At 45.3% G+C, this 27,250-nt stretch overlaps 1 protein-coding gene across 2 annotated transcripts in view; it reads right to left on the minus strand.

The window, feature by feature from the left end:
* Positions 1-11,388: 11,388 nt before the first annotated feature.
* Positions 11,389-27,250, minus strand: part of olfm2a (olfactomedin 2a) — a 47,000-nt gene continuing 31,138 nt past the window's right edge. The window contains exons 2-6 of one of the 2 annotated variants that reach the window (XM_028986256.1): positions 21,086-21,235; positions 18,818-18,973; positions 15,967-16,186; positions 15,097-15,203; positions 11,389-12,230 (exon numbers count right to left, since the gene is read on the minus strand). In XM_028986256.1, coding sequence (XP_028842089.1) covers positions 11,556-12,230; positions 15,097-15,203; positions 15,967-16,186; positions 18,818-18,973; positions 21,086-21,235 — 1,308 coding nt within the window. In that variant the 3' untranslated portion in view covers positions 11,389-11,555. The remainder of the gene's footprint in view (positions 12,231-15,096; positions 15,204-15,966; positions 16,187-18,817; positions 18,974-21,085; positions 21,236-27,250) is intronic. The other variant, XM_028986257.1, reaches the window with a different exon arrangement.

The following is a 27,250-nucleotide window of genomic DNA, read 5'->3' on the forward strand; positions in this document are numbered from 1 at the left end:
CTGTGCAATAAACAGTATCTCGCAAAAGTGAGTACATTCATCACATTTCTTTAGCTGGGGTGATTTATAACATTTTTATGATGTTCTGGTAATGTTTGTGATGTCCACTGCCAGGGTGCCAAGAGCACATTTTATTGATCTGATAGTTGTGTCAGTTTTGTGTGTATTTCTGAGTATTTTCTGCAATCTTGGGTCAAAGTAATCATGAATCTGTCAACACTGTGTGTTTTGTGGTGATCTTTCTATTCAGCAAATACAAGTTCTGTCTAATCAAACGAATCACAATAGCTTTACAATGAATACAATACATGCTTACAACTGCTTTCATAAATGAGATGGAATATAATGATGGATATAATGGTGACGTTAAAGCGCGGTGAAAATGCGGTTCTGTTTTGAGCCACACTGTCCAGGCCTGGCGTTTCGGGGATGAGAGGGTGGCAGGGTTATTTGTGAATCGCAGGAAACGAGCATCAGGCTGATTGCAGACTGTGTGGCTTCTACTGAGAGATGCTTTTAAAAACCACAGCTTCCCTTCTCTCGGCTCCACTGGCCTGCAATCATTTCATCAGCCCCTCTTCTTCTCCTCCTCGCCACTCTTCATCACTTCCACTCCATCCGTCTCTCATCCCTCGCTCTTTGTTTGCCTGACGCTGTAGTGAACGCTGGAATGGGGCGGGGGGATTGCATCCCGCCTCAGTCGCCCCTCCTGCCCTTCATTTATGCTCCTGTTTACGCCGTTTCATTTATCCGAATGGCCGCCGGCGGCCTGAAAGTATTGATTATAAAACAGCTGTATGTATATTATTCAGCCAGACACAGTGTTCCTCCTTCAGGGGGATACCGTACCAGAGACGTGCGTTTTCCACTTGATAATGGTCATAGAGAGGTTTTTGCAGGCTAGAACGTATTTATCAGTGTCAGACAGAGGTTTTGTTTTTCTCTCTTTCTCCGTCCACGGCTGCTCACGCTGACACGCACACAGAGTGAGGCGTCCAGTTGCGCCCTTCTGTCCAGACATCCGATGCCTCCTCACCAGAGCTGCGCACTACAGGCCTTTGAAATCTCTGAAGTGAAATCTCCTCGGCAGATTCTGCCCGCTTCAGTGATTTATTATTTTTTTTTGCCTCTTAGAAAGATGGAGAACTGTAACAGAAAATAACAATGATAATAAAAAAAAAAAAGCCAGAACTGGATAACGCACTGCCCAGCATGACTGGTGGCAACACCCTGTCGCCTGTCCTGCAGTTAACACAGCGCCAAGCAGTCAACTTCCTTCTTAACAAGGCCTAAAACTGTGAGGGTGGATCAGAAACAGTGATGAGCGAACAGTCAATAGTATTCTGTCTTTAGTTCAGTTCTGTTTAAAAAATAAATAAATGAATGCAATTAACGTGAAATTGAGCCACAAGGCTGTCCTGTCACGATGTGCTTGTTCTGTCTCCGCAATGTGCCCGTGTATAAATTTACACTTACAGTATCATATGATACAGAGGTCGCAGCATTTTGGGTCTTGTTGACATTGTTTATTAACAGTCCTGATAAAAATAACTAAAATATATCTAAAAATATATATAAAATATTAATATATAATATATATATATATTTATAACAATTAATATAAAATATATATTTGTAAAACAACTGTGTTTGGAATTTTTTACTTTTTGAAAATCAGCATAGACATAAAGGACCACACGCCAGGTTTCTTCCTGGTCCTCTTGTTCCCTCCCACCCGAAGCCATGCACGCTATGTGGATTGGTAGGCGTAGATATGAGTGCAAGGCCTTGGGTGGGCTGACTGCAGCGTGACTCAACATGATTACGTTTTATCAGTTAGACATAAATATGATTAATATTTTTTTATTGATTGTCATGCAGAGTCAGGAGCATTCATACCAGTGTCATGCTAATGAGTATTATTATTACTGAAATGTGACAATGGAGTCACAGTTAAAATATGAGAAATAAGTTCCATGCGGTACTAACCGATTTATCCCTAAATATGGGACGTCCAATTGGAATACACTCCAACTGGAAACTGCCGCAGCATGAATAAAAAATCAAAATGAACATTATTTTTTATTGACTGCTGTCCACATCTGCATTTCAGTGTGTAAAAAACAGTGATTGTAACGTTGATTGAATGAAGAATACTTTTTACCTACATTTTTGTGCTGTTGCATGTACTCTGTTACATCGCGATCCTGATGTTAAGTATGAAAGACTGGAAGTAAAAGGGACTAGTTGGACCGTGTGATGTTTGTAAGTAGGCCAGGACCCTTAAATCTTTTATCTTTGGGGCTACAGTATGAACAGTGGCCCCTGAGTGAGCCCCTTGAGGTCCCTGCATGCAGCAGAAGTGTAGAAGTGGAACATGAAAACACAGGTAGATCACCGGGGGGAAACCCTCTCACAGCCAAGGTGCTTGAGGAGACTCATGGTCTGGTTTGATGTTTCATCCGTGAACGTCTCTAGCATTGGTGAAGCTCGAGTCCTCACCGCCAGCCGCTTCTGCTCAGAGTTGTGTGGGTGTTGAAACTCTGGTGAAAACCGTATAAACGCAGATAAGCGAGTGAATAATGAAAAAAAAAAAAAAAAAGATTTTTTTTAAAAACCCTGTGTGTGTGTGTGTTGTAGAAGTGCGGCTGTGTCGATCACAGCGCTGTTCAGAGATACACGCTCTCCACTCAAGGTGCCGCTGAGCTTTAATCAACGCTCACAATCTCAGCAACAGGAAATTAAGATTTTCCGGGCTATGGCTAATCCGCCCCCTGCGGTTTGCTGCAGCGCCCTCTCCACCAAACGCGTGCACAGCCCCTCTCCTTTCGCCACGCGCTCCTGTGCATCGCTGGGTCCATCTGTGGAGGAGAAATAAAGGGGCGAAATGACAAATGTGAGTTGAAATCGGCCATTTTCCTTCAGCACCATCCTTCAGCAGTACGTGCTGAGACCACTTATCTCCTCCGCCTCTGTCTTATCTTCTGGGCCTTAGAGCTTTTCAGCGGCTAGGCTACCTTCTGTACACCCAGATGTGAGGTGGGGCGGGGGGTAAAAGTGTTGGAAGTCTATACACAGGAGGACATATTTTATTTTGTTGCTCATCGCCCGTCTCTCCTCCTGTTCTTATGACCCATTAAATGCCGCCCCACCGCCAAACTCTGTCCCTTCCCTCCTTTTTTTTTTTTTTTTTTTGCTGTTGTCAACGACTCTGCTTCCTCCACCAGACGACTATAAACCCAGGACCCGTAATCACTCCCCGCAGCCTCCTGTTTTTCCTGGCTGCCTGCTCTCTCTCGTCCCTCTCCACACCACAGTCTGGTCAAGGTCACCTGAACACAAGTGAAGGGGGCAGAGATAAACCAACAAGAGCCGCTTCCGTGCCTTTTTTTGCCCAACGGCACGGTAAATAGTGCTAATGTGCCCCCCGTGAGATGCCGTTATTAACAACATGCTGGAGGAGTTTGCGAGAGGGTACACAGCGGGATTGTCAAACTCTGGCCGCCCTGGATTAATAGGCTAAGGTCAACTCCAAAGCCTTAATTATATAGAGCGCGTTTGTACTTTCTATGGAGAAGACAATTAAACAGAAACTAGTTTGAAAATGTGTACACTTATAATGTGCATCTTATATTTAGCCTGTGGCTGGCTTGGGGTAGTGGACGGCCTAGTGGGTAAGGATATGGACCCGTAATCAGAAGGTTGCCGGTTCGAGTTCTGAACTGCCAAGGTGCCACTGAGCAAAGCACCGTGCCCACACACTGCTCCCCGGGCACCTGCCACGGCTGCCCACTGCTCACCAAAGGTGATGGTTAAAAGCAGAGGACACATTTCATTGTGTGCACCGTGTGCTGTGCTGCAGTGTTTCACAATGGCAATCACTTCACTTTCAATTATAATGTGGCAATTAGAAGTTTACAGGGTTTTCATGAGGATTTAGGTTTTTTTATGCTTCTGAAATCTCCATAGAATACGCAATATTCAATAAATAATGTGATTTATCAATAATGAAGATGTATTTAAAAAAAAGATTTTGGTCAAAAGAGGTTTTTGCTTTTCTTATAAATTTGAAGTTTGCATGCGAAGTAGCAGCACTGTATTTTAACCTGTATTTTAAGCAGCTTTCATCTGAGACTTGGACAGAGGTTTTATCAGTAAGACATTCCATTCGGTCAATGAATCCGTTCAGTGTGAATTAATCAATGATTTCCAATCTAACCCGAAATTGAGTAGTTGTGTTCTGCTCGGTGGTGTTGGGAGGGATTTGTCTGGCCGGTCACGGTGGCCGCGGAAGCCAGCTGGGTGTGTTGGGATTGCTGTGGGTCGGGCGTCGGCCATGATGAACGGCCCAGGAAGTGGTTGTGACTGCTGAGCGGGGTGGCCCGTTGACAGCCAGGGGACCACAGCGGCGCACCTGAGCTGGTCTCGTCTATCTCCCGCAGTGACACCGCAGCTACTGTGATGAATGCAAACCTGGTGAGGGCTCATTGATATGCAGAGACAGCCCAAGAAGCCATTGACTAGCTCAGCAGCGAGCACCGCTTGTTTTTGGTGGGGAATTAATTTAATAAATAGATCAGTAAAGCACAATCATCACAGACCTTCCCCCGATTTGCATATTAATGAATCGCCCACCAACACTGGCTGAGACGTTTCTGGGCGAGGAGGCAATTTTAATTACGTTTGCTCGACGAGGACGTGTGAGACAGAAGAGGGGTGGAGCCGGAATATATTTCCCAGAAGCCTCTAATACCTGACTGCTTCGCAAGCAGATGCGCGCATGCATGTTGATCGACAAATTCACTTGAATTTTCAGTCCATGTCTGCGAGCATGCGTGAACTAATTACGCTTCATTTAAACACAAGATGTCTACGTTAGACCCGGTGCTGGGGCTGGGGCTGGTGGAGAGAGCGTGATGGGATTTTCAGTGCACATTTGAATAAGTCAGACAGCGATGCCCTCAGAGGTTCAGCCCTGTGGTCTCGCTGCAATTAGCCCCGTGTTTTAGTTACTGTCAGACCCCCACCCTTCTTTTTTCTCCGCTCGCACGCCGCCTCCCAGTCTCCCACTTTCTTCCCCCTCACACCAGCCTTCGCTCAGCCTTTTTGAACTGAGGCCTCTCTTGTTCTGTTGCCTACAGCCAGCACCTGCCGTCTTCTCGCAGACTTCTACATTTTGCACACTGACAGGTCATGATTTTGTCTTGGAACGGGATGTAAGACTAAGACAGAAAAAAAAAAAGACCCCCCCCCCCAAAAAAAAAAAAAAAAAAAAAATGAGCTGCTCTGTAAAGTGGATGAACGTTTAAAAGCCATTAATTACTTTCCTTTCTGTTGCACATACTGTTGCCGTTTCAGCCTTAACTTATTTTGCTCAGCAGTTCGCGTGGGATTACAGTATCATCTCGCGCAGCTCTCTAACTCCCACGCTCACTCCCACACCTACAAAAACACGTGCAGATGGTTTACAGTGACTCCTTCAGACTTTTATTCTCCTGAAGACTTCAGTCAGGAGTCTACTGAGGCGGCATTAGGCTTCTCGCAAGAAGGTGAAATTGACTTATACCCCTTGTGCCCATTTAATTTTTTTAATTACAATAACCTGGCCCTAGCTAGATGCTTCAACACACTATTTAACACTATTTTCATCTTTTTCAAAAGGGCACCAACAGGCGGCATCGAGAGACCGTAGTCATAATCAGTGGAAGTAGCTGCTAAAATCTATTTTAGAGCAGTGATTCTCGACTGGTGGAACCCATATTGTCAAGACTGAGATTTATATGCATTTACAGTGGTGTACATGAACATGTTTACTGAACAAGCTGAACTGTTCACTGAATCACTATACTGCTCAACATGGTTCACTTGGTGCAGGGCAGGGACTCACACAGGCCAGGGTTCTAGCCCACCACAGGTGTCATGTGAAAATGACACAAATACTGATTTTCAACCAGTTTGCTGCTTGTGTTTTTATTATGGCAATTTGCATAAACTCCAGAACGTTCTGAAGAGCCATCAGATGAATTGCAAAGTTCCTCTTTGCCATGAAAATGAACTTAATCCCAGAAAAACATTTCCACTGCGCCTCAGCCCTGCGTCGAAAGGACCTGCTGAGATCATTTCATTAATGAAATGAAGTGATTGTCACTTGTGAAACACAGCAGCACACAGTGCACACAGTGAAATTTGTCCTTTGCATTTAACCAGTCACCATTAGTGAGCAGTGGGCAGCCATGACAGGCACCCGGGGAGCAGTGCGTTTGCTCAGTGGCACCTCAGCAGATCGGGATTCGAACCAGAAACCTTCTGATTACGGGGTCGCTTCCTTAACCGCTAGGCCACTGACCCAGTGGTGCCTCAGTGATCCTCTCATTAACACAAGTGAGAATGTTGACAAGCACGAGGCTGGAGATCATTCTGTCATGCTGATTGAGTTACAAGAGCAGACTGGAGTCTTTAAAAGGAGGGTGAAGCTTGAAATCATTGTTCTTCCTCTGGAAACATGTGCAGTCATCACTGTGTTGCATAAAAGGTACTTCACAGGCAAGAATATTGCTGCTACTAAGATTGCACCTTCAAGGAGAGAAGTTCGAGTGTTGTGAAGAAGGACGTCTCCTTAAGATGATTTAGCTGCAGAATCGGGGTGCCACCAGTGCAGAGCTTGCTCAGGAATGGCAGCAGGCGGGTGTGACGGTATCTGCACGCAGAGTGAGGCTAAGACTTTTGGAGGATGGCCTGGTGTCAAGAAGGGCAGCGAAGAAGGCACTTCTCTCCAGGACCAACTGATATTATGCAAAAAGTACAGGGATTGGTCTGCTGAGGACTGGGGTAAAAGTCATTTTCTCTGATGAAGCCCGTTTCCGATTGTTTTGGGCATCTGGAAGAATGATTGTCTGGAGAAGGAAAGGTGAGCGCCACCATCAGTCCTGTCTCGTGCCAACAGTAAAGCATCCCATTCATGTGTAGGGCTGCTTCTCATCCAAGGAAGTGGGCTCGCTCACCCAAAATTTTGCCTATAGAACACTAATAGAATGGTACCAAAACCTCCTCCGACTGCAACTTCTCCCAACCATCCAAAAACAGTTTGGTGAAGAACGATGACTTTTCCAGCATGATGGAGCACTGTGATAACTAAAGTGATAACTAAGTTGCTCGGGGAACAAAACATTGAAATTTTGGGTCCAGTTGAGAACTTGTGGTTCCTCAAGAGTAGGGTGGACAAACAAAAACCCACAAATTCTCACAAACTCCAAGTACTGATTATGAAGGAATGGGTCGCCATCAGTCAGGATTTGGCCCAGAAGTTGATTGACAGCATGCCAGGCTTTTGACAAAAATCAATAAAAGCCTGTGAAACTTATAAAATGCTTGTAATTATACTTCAGAAACAACTGACAAAAGCAGCAAACTTTGTGAAAACTAGTATTTGTGTGATTCTCAAGACTTTTGGCCAACAGTCTAATTAAACCTGCGCAACTGTACATGTTATAGTGTACAAATGGTTTGGAGTCTCTTGGAAAAGTTGCTTAATGTTTGTCTTGAGAAAGAAGTATGCTTTGATAGTCAGTGTTCCCCGAGTATGCTTTGATAGCCAGTGTTCCCCTAGACACTTGGTCTAGGGTGGTATGGGTGTCCCTACATCTTTTCTAATGTGAAGATCGGTAATGCAGTGGTTTATAAGGTGTCTTTAAAATAGCTGGGTGGTCCAACTGATATGTTTAATAAAACAATGCTGCAGATGGAATAGTGTGTGTTCGTTTATTTGTGTGACCCTGTAAGATATTTGACCCTATGCTCTCACCAGAAGCAGTGAGAATAGTCATAGTCACAACCATAAAAATAAGGACGCTCTGGCTCCATTGCTACCTCTTCAGAAAAAATGGAGCCAAAACCACTCTGTCATGTTGTCAAATCCGGAAGCAGAGTCTGTACAGTGAAGATGAGAGTTGATGTCAGCAACACCAGCACATTTGGTTACCCCACCACACGATGCAGGTACTGCAGCCAGTCTCTTACAGCCAAGGCTGTCAGTCACCCAACTCACAGGTATAACCAAGCGTCTTAAAGCCCTACAAACAGGAATCAATTACCAGTAATTCGTCAAAAGAACATCAATGATGTCTGGTGCATTACAGAGGCAACTAATGAAATAACCACTAACAATGTGAAGTGGACAACTAATCTCTACCCAATAGAAAATGCTGGATATGTTGACTGGCAGACGAGTTCCCTGATCATTCACATTGGCAACCAGTGCCATACCTGCAAATATCAAATAAAATTGTCTGGTATCGAAAAAAATGCCACAATCAACATAGGGAAAATAGATGAAAAAGTGTAATGGAATTCAATTGAACCATGAGCTTTCTGAGTGAAGGGAAATGATTGTCATTGTTATACACAGCACAGCAGAGTTCACTGTGCACACAGTGAAATGTGTCCTCTGCTTTTAACCTTCACCCTTGGTGAGCAGTGGGCAGCCATGACAGGCTCCCGGGGAGCAGTGTGTGGGCACGGTGCTTTGCTCAGTGGCACTGGATCGGGATTCGAACCGGCAGCCTTCTGATACCGGGTTCGTTTCTTTAATGCTTATAGTGTGAGAAAATAATTTAGTAGACAAAAGTACAACAGTGGACAAGCAGGACAAGATGAAAAATCCATTTATGAGGAAGCTGTCTCACTGGCATCTTAATCACATTAACTTTGCAGCATTGCTGAGCAGTGACATTTTCTGTGGCAGGTTCTTTTCGCTCTGCTTCTGCACACCGAATGACAGCCAGTGGGACCTGTCTGCTTTTTGCCGGTCTCCCCCGTTCAGCCATATTTGAACCGACTGTGCATAGTCCAGCCTTCAGCCTCTCATAACCTGAACTGCCTACACTGTCCACCCACACTTTAATTAGAACACGATGCGAGATGTTTGCCCGGTGCCTCGAAAGAGAATCTTTACTACCTCAACAACAGTTCGCCATGTCTCAACATCAAGGATATAAAGGCAAATGACCCATGGCGGAGAGCAGATTATTTCAACTTTACCGTCCTTCACAAATCAGGGTCTAATGAGATTAGTGGTGGGAGTGCAAAATCAATGGGATTTTGAAAACACTATTAAAGAGGCAATTAAACAGGCAGGCCTCTGCAGAGATAGCGAGGAATAACGCTCATTGCATTCCTGTGCCGTGTCTCATCGTTTCATGTTACGTGCAGTTGATATGTAGTCAAAATGACTTCACAGCCAAAAGTTGTTAAAAAAAATAAAATAAAAAGGTGTGGAGTCAGACAATACTGAGCCAAGCTCAGCCCAGGTTTAAAGTGATACGATAATAATGGGGTGGAGCCGACACAATATAATATTCACATGAGCACAAATGTTAGATTTTTGTGAAATTCTTTAGAAATATGAAATAAAAAGGACAGTATTTTGCCATTTATTTGTAATTAGAAGAAATATCAAATACTCCCTATTTCTGCCAGAGCTGCTTGTGCCTACATGTGTATTTCACCTGCACGCTGGTTCCCAGTTATCGTTCGTGTTGTATGGTGCGACAGAGCAGCATTTTATGCTGACTGATGTGCTGCTCGGTATTACGGTAATAGGATGGTGTTTTAATTGGGTGGGTATGAACCGGCCTTCAAGGCCTTTGCTGGGGCCGCGTGTCTTAATTAAAAGGCAGGCGCGTGCTGGGGCAGCACCAGCAGACAAGGCGAGAGGAGGAGACGGTCCCCCTCCATCTCTTTATGTGGATCACGCTGTCATTCCTCCCGACGGGTCACTGATTAATCCCGCGCAGTGAGACTCGCTCAGGAAAGGGCAGGGTGTGCGAATGCCACGTCCACCCACTCCAACTAAGGGCCCTCATCACCTCCCTTTCCTATATGGCCCTATCAGCGTGAGTGCGTGCTGACATGGAATATGCAGCTCTTTCATGTCGCCTGAGCTCTCCGCTCCCAGGCAGCTCTGCGTCCGCGTGGGCGGGGTTACTGACGGGACCCCCCCCCCCCAACCAACCCAAACCCAAACTCCTCCCAATATTGTGCCGAGATAAGGCTGCTGGTTTCACACCACTGCGGATTAGAGTCGACCTTATCCTGCCTGCAATCTGCAGACCCGCCGTGGCTGGTGCCAGGTTTGCAGCAACAGTGTGCGTCCTGCCTATTAAATCCAATTTAAATCCAGTCACGCTTGTTGCCTTCGCTAAACATGGCGAAATATTTAGGACACCAGGCGGAAGTTTTGAGCGCTAAGAATGTGGCTGTGCACAGATTCGAGTTTCTCGAATCTTCTCAGTGCGGCTGTTAATAAGCTCGGAGGTCGTCCAGATGATTACTGCGGACCTTAAAGCCAGATGCAGGACTGATCCTCCTTCCAGTCACGGCGACAGATGCTGGAGGCTGCACAGACAGCCGGTGCCAAGTCATGTGAGCAATGTGTCTTTACCACGCTGCTTTGACAAAGGAGGGTACACATTTCTTTTTTTTTTAGATATATAATTGTCATTTATTTACCTGAGTCACTTTACTTCATGCTGGCTCTCATAATGGATTTCCGGAGTGTGGAAGCCCCAGTGTCTGCTGCGCTGAGGACTATAAATGTGATGCGCCCAGGTGAAATAGACCCCCTGTGGTGCCCTCTGCATCTCAGCTGGATTATTTAATTCGACAGAATATTCGGATTGTTTTGCTTCAATACTGCACAAGATAATATAATAATGTGAATAGCTGGATAGATGTGGCCTTCAATGAAGATTTTTGAACAAGTGGCACAAGCAGATTGCCAAACACTTCAGCAGCGGCAGCAGGCGGCAGCCTCATCCACGGTTCGGTTCCGCCGGCCGAATGCTAATGCTCTTCACATTCGTCCCATCCGCTCGTCTGTCTGTCACCCCGGCAGGCCCGTCACCTCACCCCTGCAGCCTTCACGTCAGCTCGCTCTTCCCTTTCCTGACAGATCACCCGCAAAGCGGCAGCATGCCGTCGGGGTTCAGGCACACCGGGTGTGAAGGTTGGTATCCTGCGCGCTGCCTAAGCTGCGTTGTCACCTGCTTAGGGTTGTTGATGCGATAAAAATCCGAAGTTTTAAAAGCAGCGGCAGGCAGCAGACTGGAGAGAGACGTTTGGAGCGTTAACCCTCTTCGGAAATATGAGGGTCATCCAACCCCCCCACCCACACCCACACACACACACACACACACACACACACACAAGTACACAGAAAACCAAGGACAGGCTCTAAATGTTAAAGGTCCATCTTTTATTGATTTTTTTGTCACAAATTAAAAAGAACTTACTCATGCTTACTCATCACAGAAAAAAAGTAAAACACTCAAGTCTTTTTATCTGGACCGACCTTGCTGTCGGAGCAGTGGTGCCGCGCCCACCCCCCCCTCCCCGAATGTGAATAATTGCACTCGATGAAGATTGAAATGCTTCAGGACAGTTCAAAGCCTCAGCACTGTGTGTGTTGTGTGTGTGTGTTTGAATAGTATATGTGTGTATGTGATTGTGTTGTGCGTTTGGGTAGGCAGGTGTGCGTTTTTTTTCTCCTCTGAGGACTCTCAGTCTCCGGACGTCTTAATGACCTGGAACAGCGTGACGTTGTAGAGAACCTGGTGCCCGTTGTTCCAGGTGTAGAGGACCCTCTCGCGGGGGTTGTAGTCCATCATGGAGATGTGTGAGTACTGGTTGTGGAAGGGGATGTCTGTGTACTCGTACGAGGACGTGTTGGTGTAGTAGGCGAAGTAGATCTTGGCACCGGCCAGGTGGGAGTTGGTGACATACAGCGTGCCGCAGATCATGAAGGACTCTCCCGCGCTGCGTTTAGGGAAGCCCGTGTCCCACGTCTGGAGGACTTCCAGGCTTTGGGGCTCCAGTCGGCTGATGACGATGTTGCCAGCGTTGGGGATGGTGGTGTAGACGGCCCACAGCCCATTCTCGTCCGCCATCAGGTCGATGTCGGACGAGCCGCCCCACGAGTAGGGGAAGGTGTTGTTGTATCCTGCGCCGCTGAGGCTGCGCTGCACCAGGACGCTGCGCGAGCGGAAGTGGTACTTGATGATGATGTTGCTCTGGTACTTGTTGTAGTACAGGGAGCCATTGTAAACCACATGACCCGTGCCCGCCCAGGGGTGGGGGAGCAGGTGCTGGACGAAGTTCTGACCCTTCATGAAATCGTTCAGGGTGCGGTACTCCAACACTCGTCGCCCTTTGAAGTAGCCATCCATGCACCAGACCTACAGAAGAGAGACAAAGAAGAGCAGAATGCCACCATGTTTAAAATGTGAAAGTTTCTATGAGATGTTCTTTCCTGCATGATCTATATAAACTCTAGACATTTACATTTACATTTACAGCATTTATCAGACGCCCTTATCCAGAGCAACTTACAATCAGTAGTTACAGGGACAGTCTCCCTGGAGCAACTTAGGGTTAAGTGTCTTGCTCAGGGACACAATGGCAGTAAGTGGGATTCGAACCCGGGTCTTCTGGTTCATAGGCGAGTGTGTTTCCCACTAGGCTACTACCACCCTGACATAGTTCATCAGAAACAATATAATGGGATGGTAGTAGCCTAGTGGGTAACACACTTGTCTATGAACCAGAACACTACAGAGTCACAGGTTCAAATCCTGATTGTAAGTCGCTCTGGATAAGAGCGTCTGATAAATGCCATAAACGTAAATGTAAATTTCAGTATATAACCTAAATAAAACTTAATGTCAATAATAATATTTGTAGAAATATTGCTTATTACATGCTGAAAAATTGTAACATTTTACTATGCTCTGCAGAGTAAATTCATAACATAGAGAAAGTTTCATCCCGTGTCATCTGTGCCCCACAGCTGGCCATACGTGTGGCAGAGAACATCTCTCAACTCTATTGATCGCATCTATGTGTGGGAGAGGACATTGTCTCTGCTCAGTGGTGGGCGGCTGCGTTTGCTCTGTGCCCTTTCCAATCCACATTTACAGGAAATCAATCCTGTTAGCAGCTCTCTCTTTCTCCTCCGGCATCACCGGAGCCCACCACTGACTGAGCCACGGGACCCCCGCCCCCCACCTTCCTGCCCGGCCCCTCGTCCTCATCAGACCATGCAGCAGTTGTATTAATTGATTTAATAAACCGCTGCACAGTTTGTGGCGACACCCTGCTGTATAATGCCGATTCTGAATGGCTGCACCTTAACACCACCCCCACCCCACCGCTCTCTCTCTCTCTCTCTCTCTGTTACAGAATGGAACATGCGGTTATTTTTAGCCATTTCCAGAGGGAGCATGGTGCTGCGACGAAGCACTGATGGTGCGGACACTGCAAAGAATCAATGTCATAAAAGAACACAAGACCTAAGATTAAAATCCATGTCTGGAATGGATCCATAAAAGATCCATAAAATCTTAAAAAAAAAAAAAAAAACATAAAAAATGCCTGTAAAACAATGGTGAATATCTTTAAAAATAGATCTAGTAAACCAAAATCAGTTTCCGAGCAGAGTACTCGAGAAGTCCTCAGTAATAATGTAAAATGTTAGCTAAACAGTTCTAGGTCATTTTTCTCCATAAGGAAAAGATAAGGGGAAGCATGTAACATGTTATTTATTCTAATGATTATTTTTACAGTGTAGGTGGATAAAGGAGAGGCTATTATGGGACATTTAGTGCTTGATCTGTCCTCTCTTCCTGATGAGCATGTCCCCTGTGCACATGGCCGGCTGCCTGGTGACAGGGTTGTCCTCACTATGCTGTTGCTGCGGGGAGGGGGGTATTGTGGCGCAGACAATGGCATTACTCTCCAGGAAAAATGTGATCATTATGAATGATACGAGCCTTTAATGTGATTTGCTGTGATTTATGTAGCTTTTAATGTGATGGGTGATTGGCATGACCACTAATGCAATCACAGTGAGTGATGCGATCATTAGGCTGGAAGACACAGAAGACTCGATCAAGACAGCTGACCTCCGTGGTCCGCAGCATCTGTTTATTCTCTTGATGCGAGATGTGATAGCCAAGCAGAGGTAGAGAAACAGCCAATAAGGATATCACAGTGCTTTAAGATATCGGTATAGGATGCCGCACTACACCTTGTTGTGTAACGGGATTGGGTTTAATCTTCCAGAATAAGGAAGTGCCTTTAAAATGTCAGTCATCCCCCATGGGCTCCCCCCATTTAATTTTTTGTTAACCAAAGTTCATGACTGGTTATGCTGTCAGTCCTTCCTGACTACTTGGGAGCACTTTCTTGCTTTAATCTGTTTATTTCTGTAAAAAAATTTACTTGATGTGACATTAGTGAACATGTCCCATGTTCTCTGTATTATTTAGATTATGCAGACATATTTGTGATGAAATATAAGCAAGATCTGTTTAAACTGGTAACCAGTTAAAGTCTAATAATCTAATGAATGACAATATTATTGTAATAAAACATAAAATTTATAGATAAAAATTAATTATTTGTACTGTATATAGAGCAAGTAAAAGCAGCGAGGCAGTACCATTTCTAACACAGTGTACTCAATAGCTATCACACTGTCAAAAATAACAGCTTTTCATAGCATAACATACTCCAAAAGGTGATGAATTTGTGGTTTAATCAGACTTGCATTATATTAAATGCAATATAATAACAACATCTTCATTTCTAGTGTATATGCCAAATCAGCAGGACTGAAAACATTTTATATAATGTTCAATTTAACCACCTCCTATCTGCAGTGCTCCTAATCGGGGAGACAGTGATCTGTTCATTTTACCGAATGGTGGTGTGATGATAATATTTTTAGCCATACATTTTCAGCCCCTCCTGTCTAAGCCTTTCTGTCTTCTGGCTTCATGTCACTCTTATTTCACGTGTCTGTCCAGAGGCTGTCAGCGGCTGATAATTATGGAGGTGATTGGTGAAAACTTAAGGCCAAGCAGGCTGTTAATATCCTGGCTGATGATGGAGAAATTAATCAGACGGCTGTTGCTATGACAGGAGCGAGCGGGGGGGGCTGTTCCATCCATCAGTGACTCAGCTAGCAGTCTGCGCTCACCAGCCTCATGCAGCCACAACACTGCATTTGTCACAGCGCATTATCTCCAGCCTGGGCCTTACCCGGTTATCTGAGCTGGGAATCATGGTGTCCGTCATCCAGGAGCCGAATCTGGAACCGGAGGCACGGACGGTGATGGGGTTACTGACACCCGTCAACTTTCCACATCCTGCAGAAACACGTATATAATGGTACCATAGTTATTTTTACAGAGAAAACCCCATTCGGAGAAGATTTCATAAAATATTGACCCACCCATGGCTACATGAACCAAACTTCTGTTTCCTCATTATTTTGGCTCTATTATTATCTCATTATATTTAAATTTTCATATAATTTGTGATTTTTTTTAAATTTCCATTTACCATATTTAAATTTGAGCCATCGTGTAGCTGCTTTGCTCGTTCGTGATTAAATTGGACAGTAATTATACACCAGATTTAACCTGATCCTACAGAGATACAAGATAATCCTAAAATATGCATAATTATCTGAAGTGTAGCTGCACTCTCTACGCACAGGTTGATGAAATTCATTGAGCTGCGAACGTGTTGCCGCAATCCATCAGCAGCGCATGTGCACGTGTTTTTATTCACAGTACAAATGGCCGCAAACGCACCACTTTCCTGCTGCACACAGCCTCATATTGACAAATGAGAAATCTTTAATGAATTGGCCGAATGTCAGGATAATGGTTGCAGCCAGGCTGTGCAATGGATCACTCTGCGACCCCCCCCCCACCATAATTACTTGAAACTGAGTTACCATAAGCATCAGTAGGGACACGTAAATGATGGTGGAGCGAGCCGTCATTCACAGGGCTGCATAGGGGCCTTCAACGCTAATGACAATACCATGCGCCCTCATTATCTAGAGATTGTTTTATGTAATGCAACGGTGTCCCGTGAGCGGGTGAAACGGCCCGGCCGTACCCAGTTTCTGCATGCAGGAGTGCAGCCGGGTCTCCAGCAGCAGCACCCTCTGCCTCAGCTCCTCGTAGTCGTACGCCCCCATCTCCTCCTGGATGGCCATCAGCACCAGAGAGAGATTCTGCACCTCGTCCCTGAGCCGCAGGATCATCCCGGCGTCCGTCTTGTACTGCTCCAGAACCGGCAGCAGGGGGAGCAGCTGGGTCATCTTGTCCTTCAGCTCCTAACGTGGCAGGGAGGACAAGAGAAAGAGACTCGTACCCTTCGTTTGCTGTTTGATCCCTATCCGTGGTCACTCTGTGCTCTCATACGACTCTCAGCACTTGAGCCAAATGCATCCGGTCAGGGGATAAGGAGGTCCCTCGCCCTTCCAATCTTGAATGTCCCATCTGCGCCCTCACGTTGAGTGTTCGCCTTTCCAGTGCCACCCAGGACGCGGGTCGAATCGGAGATGTAGGGGTGGAAACTGATTCCTACTTAACAACGGCACGCATTGGGGATCCATGTGAGGAATATGAGCAGCAGGTGTATCTATAAAGCACTCCAGCCACAGGAGGGGCTGTTTCCTCCTTGTTAAGGTTTATCGTAAATCTGGTGATGGAGCTGCTCTCAGCCCCGCAGCGCCGCATCATAAATCTCTTTTTTCCCTGGTTTTTTTTTTTTCTTTCTTTTTTTCTTTCTCTCTTTTTTTTCCACGCAATGAAAATTTGGCGTCGTTAATCTCCCGCCCTGCCATCGGCGACTTGGAGCCCCTTCGCATTCATCAGCTATGGCGGAGAAATAAAGCCTCCTGCTTCCAAACTTCCGCTAAAAAAATGGGCAAAAGCCCATTGATACTTGAATTCATCAAAACAATGAATAAGTGTTTTTTTTTTTTAAAGGTGTTTTATAAATTGTATAAAAGTAACAGTGCGTAGAGGACGGGGGACCTACACTCAATCAAAAGTCTTTCACATCATAATTAATATCCCTGAAGAGGCAGTGCGTGGTTTTAGGATTAGGTAAAATGCCCAGGCTGCACTTATCAAAAGCCCCAAGCCAGAGCCTGTTTGATGTTAAGTATGGTATTAATGTTAATGCATGTTGCTTTTTAGCTAAAAAAGAAGAGAATGCAGAACCCCCCCCCCACAACCTAAAATAAAAAATGTAATCTCCCTCCAGGTCTTCATGTTGAATAATTCAAGTGCATCTCGGTATTCTCAAAGGGCATGCAGTACATGACTCAATTAAGTCAAAATGTCTGCTGCACGATTTCTCCGTTGTGTGAATCTTGGAGAGCCTGTTGGCCAGAACCAGTCGGGCTCCTGTTCAGTCAAACGCTCCTGCCGCTAAAAGGCTTCCATGGAATGGAGCCCTTGAGCATTTTGACCCCAATTGTGCCGCGCAATGTGATAACACACACATTTAAGTTTAATGTCATTTGGCTGACCTTGCAGCTTGTACGCAGGCCCCCCACTTTATGCATCGTGCAGCATTTTGACCCTTGTGTCCTGCATTTTCATTCAGCATCCTTCCATGCACAGTGCAGTCCAGCCACGGGTACAGCTCGACTCGGCCATTTAATCAGACCACTGTCCTTATCCAATCATACATGTACGGGGGGGGGGGGGGGGGGGGGGGGGGGGGGGGGGGGGGGGGGGGGATTGATTTATTGACCAAATCCACTACAATAGGTTGTGGCTGTAGTATTCCGCTTTGTCTGGTTGGCAGATTGGTAGCACGTAGACGGGTGGATTGGACAGTGCTGTAAATGAGACGCAAGCCTTTGTGACGTTCCGCTCCCCTGGACGCCGCGTGGAATCACGCTGACGGTGATTCCACCTGCGTGATTCGGGCTTCGATTTAACCAGGCGGCGCCGGGGATTGGGAGAGCGGTTCCCCAACACGCAGCCCGGGGGGTTCCCTTCGTCCCGTGTCTCCATCTGCCTGCGTTATGCCATACAGGATCGTGTGAAGCCACAAGGAGTGTCCTGGGCAGCTTGTTTGCCTGTGATGTTACTCCAATAAACTCCTGTCCTTTCCCTACCCTCTGTGTCCTTCAGTTCCATTCAGCCTTAATTCCCCTTAATACCCCTCGGCCATGACAGCCTGTTATTCAAACATTTACATTTACAGCATTTAGCAGTCAGTAGTTACTGGGACAGTCCCCCCTGGAGACACTCAGGGTTAAGTGTCTTGCTCAGGGACACAAGTGGGGTTTGAACCTGGGTCTTCTGCTTCAGAGGCGAGTGCTACTAGCACCCAGTGGACCCAGACCCTGTGGTAGTGGCCTACCTACCAGGCGGGCGCTTCTGCTTCTGGGTCCAGAGAGAATCGTGAAACATGTACAGACCACCTATTATAAAGAAGCCTTACAATAATGTCACCTTTAATGTGCATAACTTTCCGTCTTACTTTTTTTCCATTCTTGGCTCTCACATGTCTTTCTTGATGTGCCAAGAGAATTTCTTTGGACTTTCTAAGTGACAAGGTTTTCTTTATTTGCTGGTGGGTCTTCATGGCTTCATTCAGCCTTAAACTAGAGGAGAGAGTTTAAGTGATACGTCAGATTCTGTCAAAATTTTAGGTTGTTTAATTTACAGTAGAAACCTGTCCCACACAGACAAAACAGTGATGCAGATCAGAGGGCTACACACGAGTGGATTTTTGTCCATGTTCTCTAAATAAAATCTGTAGATTCGGGATTCCTACTCCCACCTCGTTCCAGTCCTATGATAAATAGCAGATGCAGGATCGTCAGCCTGTACTTCTGACCTTCATATCTGCACATACATGATATACAGACAAATGCACATTCAGGTCTAAATGGAAATTGTGTCGTTATCTGCATTGTGCCGCTCCGTGTTTTTTTCACCTGAAAGCTTTTCGGGTTGAGGCTGCGGGGATTTTCCGAGGCCGTCTTCAGTTTCCCGTCCACTGTCTTCATCAAGTTCTCCGTGTCCCTCACGTACTGCAGATCCCTGTAGGTCCTCAGGTCCAAGACCTCCATGGACTGGGTGATGTTCTGCACCTGTTGGTCGGAAGCGAGGGAGTTCGAGCAGGGCTGATTTCAGACGGGAGAAGTTTGAAAACCGTCACCGTGGAAGATATTTGTGATGTAATGGCTTGAAATGAAGCGCCGAAACGAAGTGTCCCTACGGAGCGCCTCCTCCACGCCTGACCAGACCACACTAATGGGGCTATAAGAAAAAGGCCACACACACCCCTCCCTTTGATTACCGTGCACACACAGAGCATGAGACATGTTCTGCCTGAAAGCTTCCAATCTGGTTTACTTCAGCAGATGTCCTCTAACTGGTCAGACGTCTTCATACCCTGCACTCCCACACAGCGCCTGCTGGCCACCCACCCCACACCATACGCACTTATGGGTACGAAACACTGGCAGCTGAGCAGGTAGGCTGGTTGACGAACAGGTTTGCACGGTCAGTCCGCGCGGCGGCGGCGGGTCGGCCCTCGTGGGTCCCGGGAACCACAGACGAACCCGAACTACGCGCTTGGCGACCTTTCAGAACGATGACCACGCACACAGTCATTCTGACAGCCGTTTTAGTGTTGGAGCAGGAGGTGGAGATGTTCTATTCAGAACACGTTGTCTCCAGCACATGGAGCGGCTGACCCTGGGTGTCCTCATTAGTCTGTGCTTTATTAGACAGGAGCGTTAGTGCCTCACAGCTGGTGTCACACACACACACACACACACACACACACACAAACTATGAGCACTATTTTCAAAATGTGGCTGAGCACAACACTATGTGGAAATCGTGGGGCTTTTGTTTGCTAGTGTAAGGTAAGATTTCCTCAGGATTTAATAACTAGATGAGACAATAAATAACCGCATGGCAATGATCTCCATCTTGAACAAGAAAAACGAACTACAATTTCTGTCGGCGTGTAATTATTTATTGATCTTGAATGATGTTTTTATAAATGAGAGGAGCATGCTACTTCCTCATTCGGGATGATTTAAACCCACGTCCACACTGTTTGGGCCACTTTTACATGCGCAAACATCGTTCAATTATCTATGAATTATCTATCTAAGGATGTAGTGGTCCAGTTGATATATGAGGTCAGCGACCTATATGAGGACGTTTTTGTGTGCAGCAGTTTTGGTTTTCAGCAGGAGAAATAAGAAGAGACAGATGAGTATGGGTAGTGTGAATGAGATCTCGGGATTCGCGTGTCTCATCGATTTTTGCCTAGGCTTCACTGCTCATTCACCGTCTCCATTTCCCTCCAGCGTGCCTCACCGCACCATATCAGTGTCCCCCCTCCGCATCCCAAGCGCCTCCTTCCCCATCCATGCCGCCATCCGTAAAATGGCCAGAGACCGTCTGTAGCTCAGCCGCAACAGCCCCAGAGGTTAGACGAGACGAGTTTTGTGGGCTGAGAGGAAGCCATGCAACGCTGGCTTTCTGATGATGATGATGGATGGGCAGAGGAGAGGGGAGGAAAGAAGAGGAGCCCTTACTCCCCTGCGACTCCATTCGCGCCTAGACTCCGCAGTTAACTGCCGATCGATTAAACTGCAGATCGGCTGAGCGAACATCCAACCATTCCCGCCTCCGAAATTTCCCTTTGTTTCCAGGCACGTTTGTGACGAATAAAGAAGAACTGGATGTGCATTCAGCATATTCCTTCCGGGGAAAATATAATTTTCTTGTGTAATGTATATTCCCTTTTTTCATTTTGTTGCTCTGCCTGTACTGCAGACGCGGACGTGTCTGCGAATGCAAATGCCCACGGCCCATAATTGAAATCCATTGTAGCAGATGTGCCTGCAGACGTGTGCAGAGGGTAGAAATGTGCGGCTATTCTTGCCTCCTTCTTAAGTGTGCACTTTAAGACAAAACGTGGACTGAGGATTGTTTTTAACTTTTATTTTCCATTTTAAGTCTAATGGACATAGATGAAAAAAAAAACAATACAGGGCCAAGGCTCAATGAATTCAATTTTACGGATAAACTTTGGGGCTTTCCTCACATTTTCTTGGTTTAAAACACATACAGATTAAAGACACTGTGTGAGAGTGTGTTGTTGGTAATAATGCGATGGTGAGAATTCTGGTGGAGCAATATTCATGAGAAGTGTGGACTATGGGATCGACAGCTGTCACCTTCTCCATGAGCTGACGGAGCTGACGGCTGCGTGGGTCACGGTTGCACATGTTCTGGGCCGGAGCCACCACCGTACAGATACACTTCCCATCTGCGTCTTGAGCCGAGCTGTAGATCTGCCAGCCTTCCTCTGGGCTGGGGTACAGGGCCTGAACAGAACAGAGAAGGAATGAGAGAGATCTGAGAAACCATCCATGAACATAATCCTTCATCCAAACCTTCAACCCCAAGTATTAACTGAACCTAGTACTGAATGAAACAGAAATTTTTGCTGCATTGTGATCACATTTGATATAATCAATTGCACTTGTGAGTACCGTAGGTGTACCGTAGGCCGTGTTGTTACAGAGGACATCGTTGTTTCATAACTGATAGGACCAACATGTACACTTATGGCACGTATATATACACCCATATGCTCACTGACACCCAGAGACACATGGAAGACAGCGACTAATGCAGCTACAGCAACAGCTGGTCTCAACTAGTTCAGTATAGAAGGTAGATGACCAAGTGTTGATAATTGATCATTAAGAACATTATGTTTTTAATGTTTTTAAGGGTTTTCTTCTGGAACTGGCGCCACCTACTAAATTGATGGTATGACCATCATAATGACTTATACTTATATAATGACTTTAACAAATATGTTTTTTTTTATATTTTAAAAATATTACTTTTTACTAGTGGTGGGCCGTTATCGGCGTTAACGTGCTGTGTTAACATGAGACTCTTATCGGGCGATAAAAAAAATATCGCCGTTAATCTATTCACAAAGTTGGGTTGGGAGCTGGGTCTATACTACGCAAGCTATTGTGCCGGAGTTAAATGGTTACACTAGATTTATATGTATATTTCTTCTTTCTTGTGTCTTTTATTTTCTTATTTCCTAAAGACTTTTATTTTGTTTTTGAGACCCGGTTCAGGTCTCTTGGACACATGGCGTGAGCTGTGAGAGGTGCGTGGGGTTTGTGTGCAAAACGTTATTTCTTTCATTTTCATTTATGTACATATTAGGAATATTTTGCATGTGTGTTATTTTGTGAATATTTTTTTAATGTTCTTTTAATACTGTATATTGTAGAGAGAGGTGCAGAAAGACGTGATGTTCTGACGCAACCTTGCTTTTTGTACAGAATACACTTTGCACAGAAAATCTCTTGGGTGTCAGCTCATCATTTGTGGTTCAAGAAACAAAATCAAAAAGTTACACAATGCAGAAGAAGAACCGCTACACTATCATGACTTTCACCTTGATATTTTAGCGCGGATGTATACCTAGCCGAATTGCACTGTAGGGGGCGAGAACGAGTCTTCGAACTGTGAAATGACCACATCAAACGTGACGTGGTAACATGGATAACTGAATAAACAGTTGGTAAACACAAGTACATTTTATTGAACATAATTTATTTTCATCACCAATTATCATAGTAGAACAGCTTTCTCAAGCAGTTTGTGATGCATTTTGGAAACAGGAGATGAGCCCCTGGTCTAATGCGCCACCTGTCTTGAGAAACCCGTTCTCAAAGACTTACTTTTAGTCCTTATTTGGGTAGCACACATATTCTGAATGCCTTCGGCAGAATTCAAATGAGCAATTTTAATCTAGATTAATGTAGATTAATTTTGCTTACTCTAGATTAATCTAGATTAATTCCAAGATTACAGTGAGATTAATCTAGATTAAGAAAATTAATCTATGCCCACCTCTACTTTTTACACAATATAGCATCTTGGTGTTCAGGTGGTATCAGTGTTGATGGAAAGCTGCCTCATTTCCCACCATTTTTGCATATTCTCTTGAGAAATTACATCTAAATAGGATCAGATTGCAATGTAGCTGGTGAGATATTAATACCAGGGGCATTTTAATATGGAGTTTAAATGCAGCATGGGCTCATTCATTATCCAGACCCTGATGTTACTGCTGCATGACAATGTTGCCTGAAACTGATGCTACTCGTCCTGCTGGCAGCTTCTTTTCTTAATGGACATATTGTCCAGGAACAATGCCTGAGAAGGACAGTTCGGTATGAAGATCTACAAACTCACATTAAAATACAGACACACCATTGTATATTCAGGCCCATGTTGTTGTCCACTCTTCTTTTTTGTCATAACAATAATGCTTGTTGAATAGTGAGCAGTGGGTCATGAGAGGAAGAGGAGAATAGTCTGAACGAATGAATGAAAGGGACTAAGGGGGAAAAGGCCAGAGAAAGAGCGTACAGGAAATTGGAGTTTGTAATCAGTTTGGACATGCAGAGGAAATGGAGCCGTATGTGATCAATAAAGTGTCTTCCCGCTGGAGGAGGAGGGGCTATTGAGTGGATGTCTTCCTCGTTAATCTAGTTGCAGGTCCCCATACAGACATCTACCAGCAGTCACACTGAACCTGGGTGAACAGCAGTGAACCTGGGAATCTGTGGTTTTCTGGTTCATAGGCCAGTGTGTTACCCACTAGGCTACTAACACCCATAGGCAAGTGTTGTCTCTATTGAAAGCATGAGGACACAAGAGAGCAAGGCCCGGTTTGAAAATATTGCTCATGAAAGGTATCATCATAAAATGTTTATTTTAATTATTTAACATTAATACAAGCTGCCCTAGACTTTCTATGGTCCTTTAGTGTCTAGAAATGGCGATAGGTGTACAGAGTGCTTTGGTCATTCTGCTTCGACATTCAGAGAGTGGCAGCTCACACAGTCATATCTGGAATTGGTCATAACGGGAAAGGTTACCTCTTCTTTCTCATGCTTCGTCCTCCCAGAGGATTTCCCAGCCTCCCCTAAAACATTATCTCCACCGACCACCATGGCTTCCAAACGTGCAATGCACGTCGCTCGGTGATTGGATGTAAAAATGAGCACAAATGTAATGTATTTTAGTCCCGTCACGTGAGACTTTTATTTTATTTTATTTTTTTTCTGGAAAAACACAGACACGTAATTCTGTAATTCTGCACCAAAGCTGACCACTAAGACCTATGTAAAAGCAAAAAAGAATGAATGTCAGCGGACCTTTACATTGAACCTTGTACGTGGGTAAAATCTCCTAGTGTTTAACCCTCAGCGCTCCTGTCAAAACCATGTTCCTTGCATCACATTAAAATGTCAACAGGAGGAATAATATGCAATTGGGGTGAAAAGCATCAGCCAGCGTGCTTGCTGTCGCCTCTTGTCACTCTTCCTGGCTCTCTCTCTCTCTCCCCTCCTCCCTCTTTTTCCCCACCCGGTCTTGTCCCTTGTTCGTTTCAGAGTGAGTTATAATTTTAAGCTTGTCATTTTCATCTGCCAACTTTCTTCCCCGGGAAACAAATCAAGAAAAACGAGCATCGGCAGATCTTGACTCCTGCACACCTACGTCTATATGTGTCTAATCGGATTAGTGCAGTAGCGACTCCGTCCGCTGCATTATGTATGGCGTATTAAAAGCCGCAGTCCGTCTCTGGTTTGATCTTTCCAAAGGATGCTGAAGCACCGCCCCGCGGTCTTCATGTCTGAAGCGCTTTCACTGCGCGCTTTTGTCTGGCACCGTCCTTCTAATCTTGCGACTTAAGAAGTCAAACTATTATCTGTAGCCCGAGGCATCAGGCATATCAAGCAATTAACGAGTGAAAAGAAGGAGCGCCACTTCATGGATGAAGCAGGCTGGGGCGGGGGATGAAGACTTGTCGGTGGCTTACACCACATGCTCGTGCTACAGGCCTGGCCCGCCTCAGATGATCTGTCTGGACAGCGCTGTCTCTTCATTTCACCCTGGCCTTTGGGCCCATCTCCCGCCCCTGCTGGTCTGTATTCACAGCCATCACCAGCATGTCTGTAGGGGGTCTCGGGTCCCCAGACAATATCCTCTCGGGGCTGCAGTCCCCGACATCTCCAGACAGACTGGCCATGATTCAAACTGAGTAAGAATTTCTAGTCATAATACTGGAGCTACCGGAGCATGATTCATACCCACAATCTTTTCTAACGAGAACCTTTCCAATTACTTACTGGGGCAGTGGTGGCCTAGCGGTTAAGGAAGCGGCCCAGAAGGTTGCCGGTTCGAATCCCGATCCACCAAGGTGTCACTGAGGTGCCATTGAGCAAAACACACTGCTCCCCGGGTGTCATGGCTGCCCACTGCTCACCAAGGGTGATGGTTAAAAGCAGACGACACATTTCGTTGTGTCACCGTGTGCTGTGCTGCAGTGTTTCACAATGACAATCATTTCACTTTCAATTTAATAATGCTAGATTGTGCATGATTGTGATGGTCTGGTCAGTGGATTTCTTCTGGTTTGAGTTTATATTGGGGTTATCTGCTAAATATCGGCTGATCTCAAATCTATAAAAAGGTTTGTTTTTTAATTAATCAACAAAAATCTGAATAATGCAAATGCAACAGAACAGTCTTCCAGCACTCAGCATTTTAAGGTGAACCTAAAGACATTCTGTTTTTATTGCAATCAAGCAAATTATTCATCGATAACTGCATCAAAATGTGCCAGTGCACAATCTGATGTTCTGATCAGATGAAGGTTACTAAAGATTATATTGACTGGGGTTAAAATTCTCCAGGCTGCCATACTGTCAGCATTTTATCGTTTAAGTTGAGAGACCTTTTACTTTAATTCTTTGTTTCACACTCTGTTCAATCTTCAAAGCACACTTTCTTCTCTGGAGTCATCTATTGTTTCATCTGCCCCATAAGAGATCGTTCAAAAGCCCGCATTTTTTAACCTTTAACAATTCACCACTTTCCTTATTTCAGTTTCAAGTCATTAATTGACCTCTAGTACACATTTGGATGTTTAGTTGCACGAGACTAAACATGCATAAGCTATATTATACACTACATTGACTTGACAATGATTTCAGATGGCCACTGTGTTGTGTTGGGACAGTTTTTAAGCAAAGGACCCCAAACATAAGAACATAATATACAAGTAGGTTTTCATTTAAACCACATAACTAAACATCCATCTCCTGCGTGGGCACCTGTGTCTGGATTTGGGACACAGCACCCATGCATGATTCCTCTCCCTATACCATAACTCTCCCTATCTTAATAATAGTGATAAGCTGGTGTTTGCAACAGACGACAGATTGCACAACAAATTTCTGTAAAAATCCGTAAGCCCTCTTCACGCGGTGTGGAAAATCTGCCGCAAGCACAGATGCTACACTTGATAAAGGTCTACAGGCGTATTTAGTGCCAAGGGACTGATTAAGGGAGATACAGTATGTGCAGCGGTACATATAGAACGCTGTGCACTCACTGCTTTATGTCCTTAAATATTTCATAAATGTTGAGTTTTTAATTGAAGATCTTATTAAGATCAGACCCAGCCTCATTACCACCCACCAATTCATTCTGATCTAATTTGCCCTCCATCACTTGCTAATGGTGTGGTAGAGAGCAGGGGGCACAGACACACCATGAACGTATGCCACGAGCAACTGCATTCATTCCGGGTGTGTAGCTGCTGGATCTGTATCAGAACACTGACTTAATTCAAGAAAACGTTGCGGAAATTAAGCACTTGAGGGGAAAGGAGGCTGTTTAAATTGTAATGGAGCACCAGTGGGGTGTCATTCATTTGCATTTTACTGACAGGCCAGGAAAGATCAAATAATTCTTACACAAACACAAAAACAGAAGCCCAACTGTGTCGTGGCACTCCTCTGTGACTGTTTTAAGAAAGAACATTTTTTAAGACAGACACGGTTCTTTCAGTATTTTCTATCAGGGGACTGTGTGTTCATTACCGAAGAAGCACTGATGCAGAAGCTGCTGAAGCGGCCCAGTGAGGTTTTTTTTTTTTTTTGGGGGGGGGCATAAATAAAACATATAAAGGGCTCTGCGAGGCCAGGCGGCCGAGGACCATTACAAAAAACGACAGCAATCAAAACAGCAGGAGACACCATTAAAAATCAATGACACTTAAGTCACTCCGACCACAAAGGCTTCAGAGGTCAGAGCAGTGGCACTCAGAGTTAAGACTCTCTTCTCTTTCACAGCAAAAAAGCCCACCGCAGCCCTCCGATCAAGTATCCCATCGCCCTCCAACCAAGGAGAGGGCAGCTTGATTACCGACGGATGGCGCAGGGCCGTAAAACTGAAGCGTGTGGAAACAGAGGACGGCTGTGTGGGGAGTTTGGGACAGAGGGGGCAAG

This window comes from Denticeps clupeoides, chromosome 7 (genome assembly GCF_900700375.1).
Source record: "Denticeps clupeoides chromosome 7, fDenClu1.1, whole genome shotgun sequence".
Classification (NCBI taxonomy): domain Eukaryota; kingdom Metazoa; phylum Chordata; class Actinopteri; order Clupeiformes; family Denticipitidae; genus Denticeps; species Denticeps clupeoides.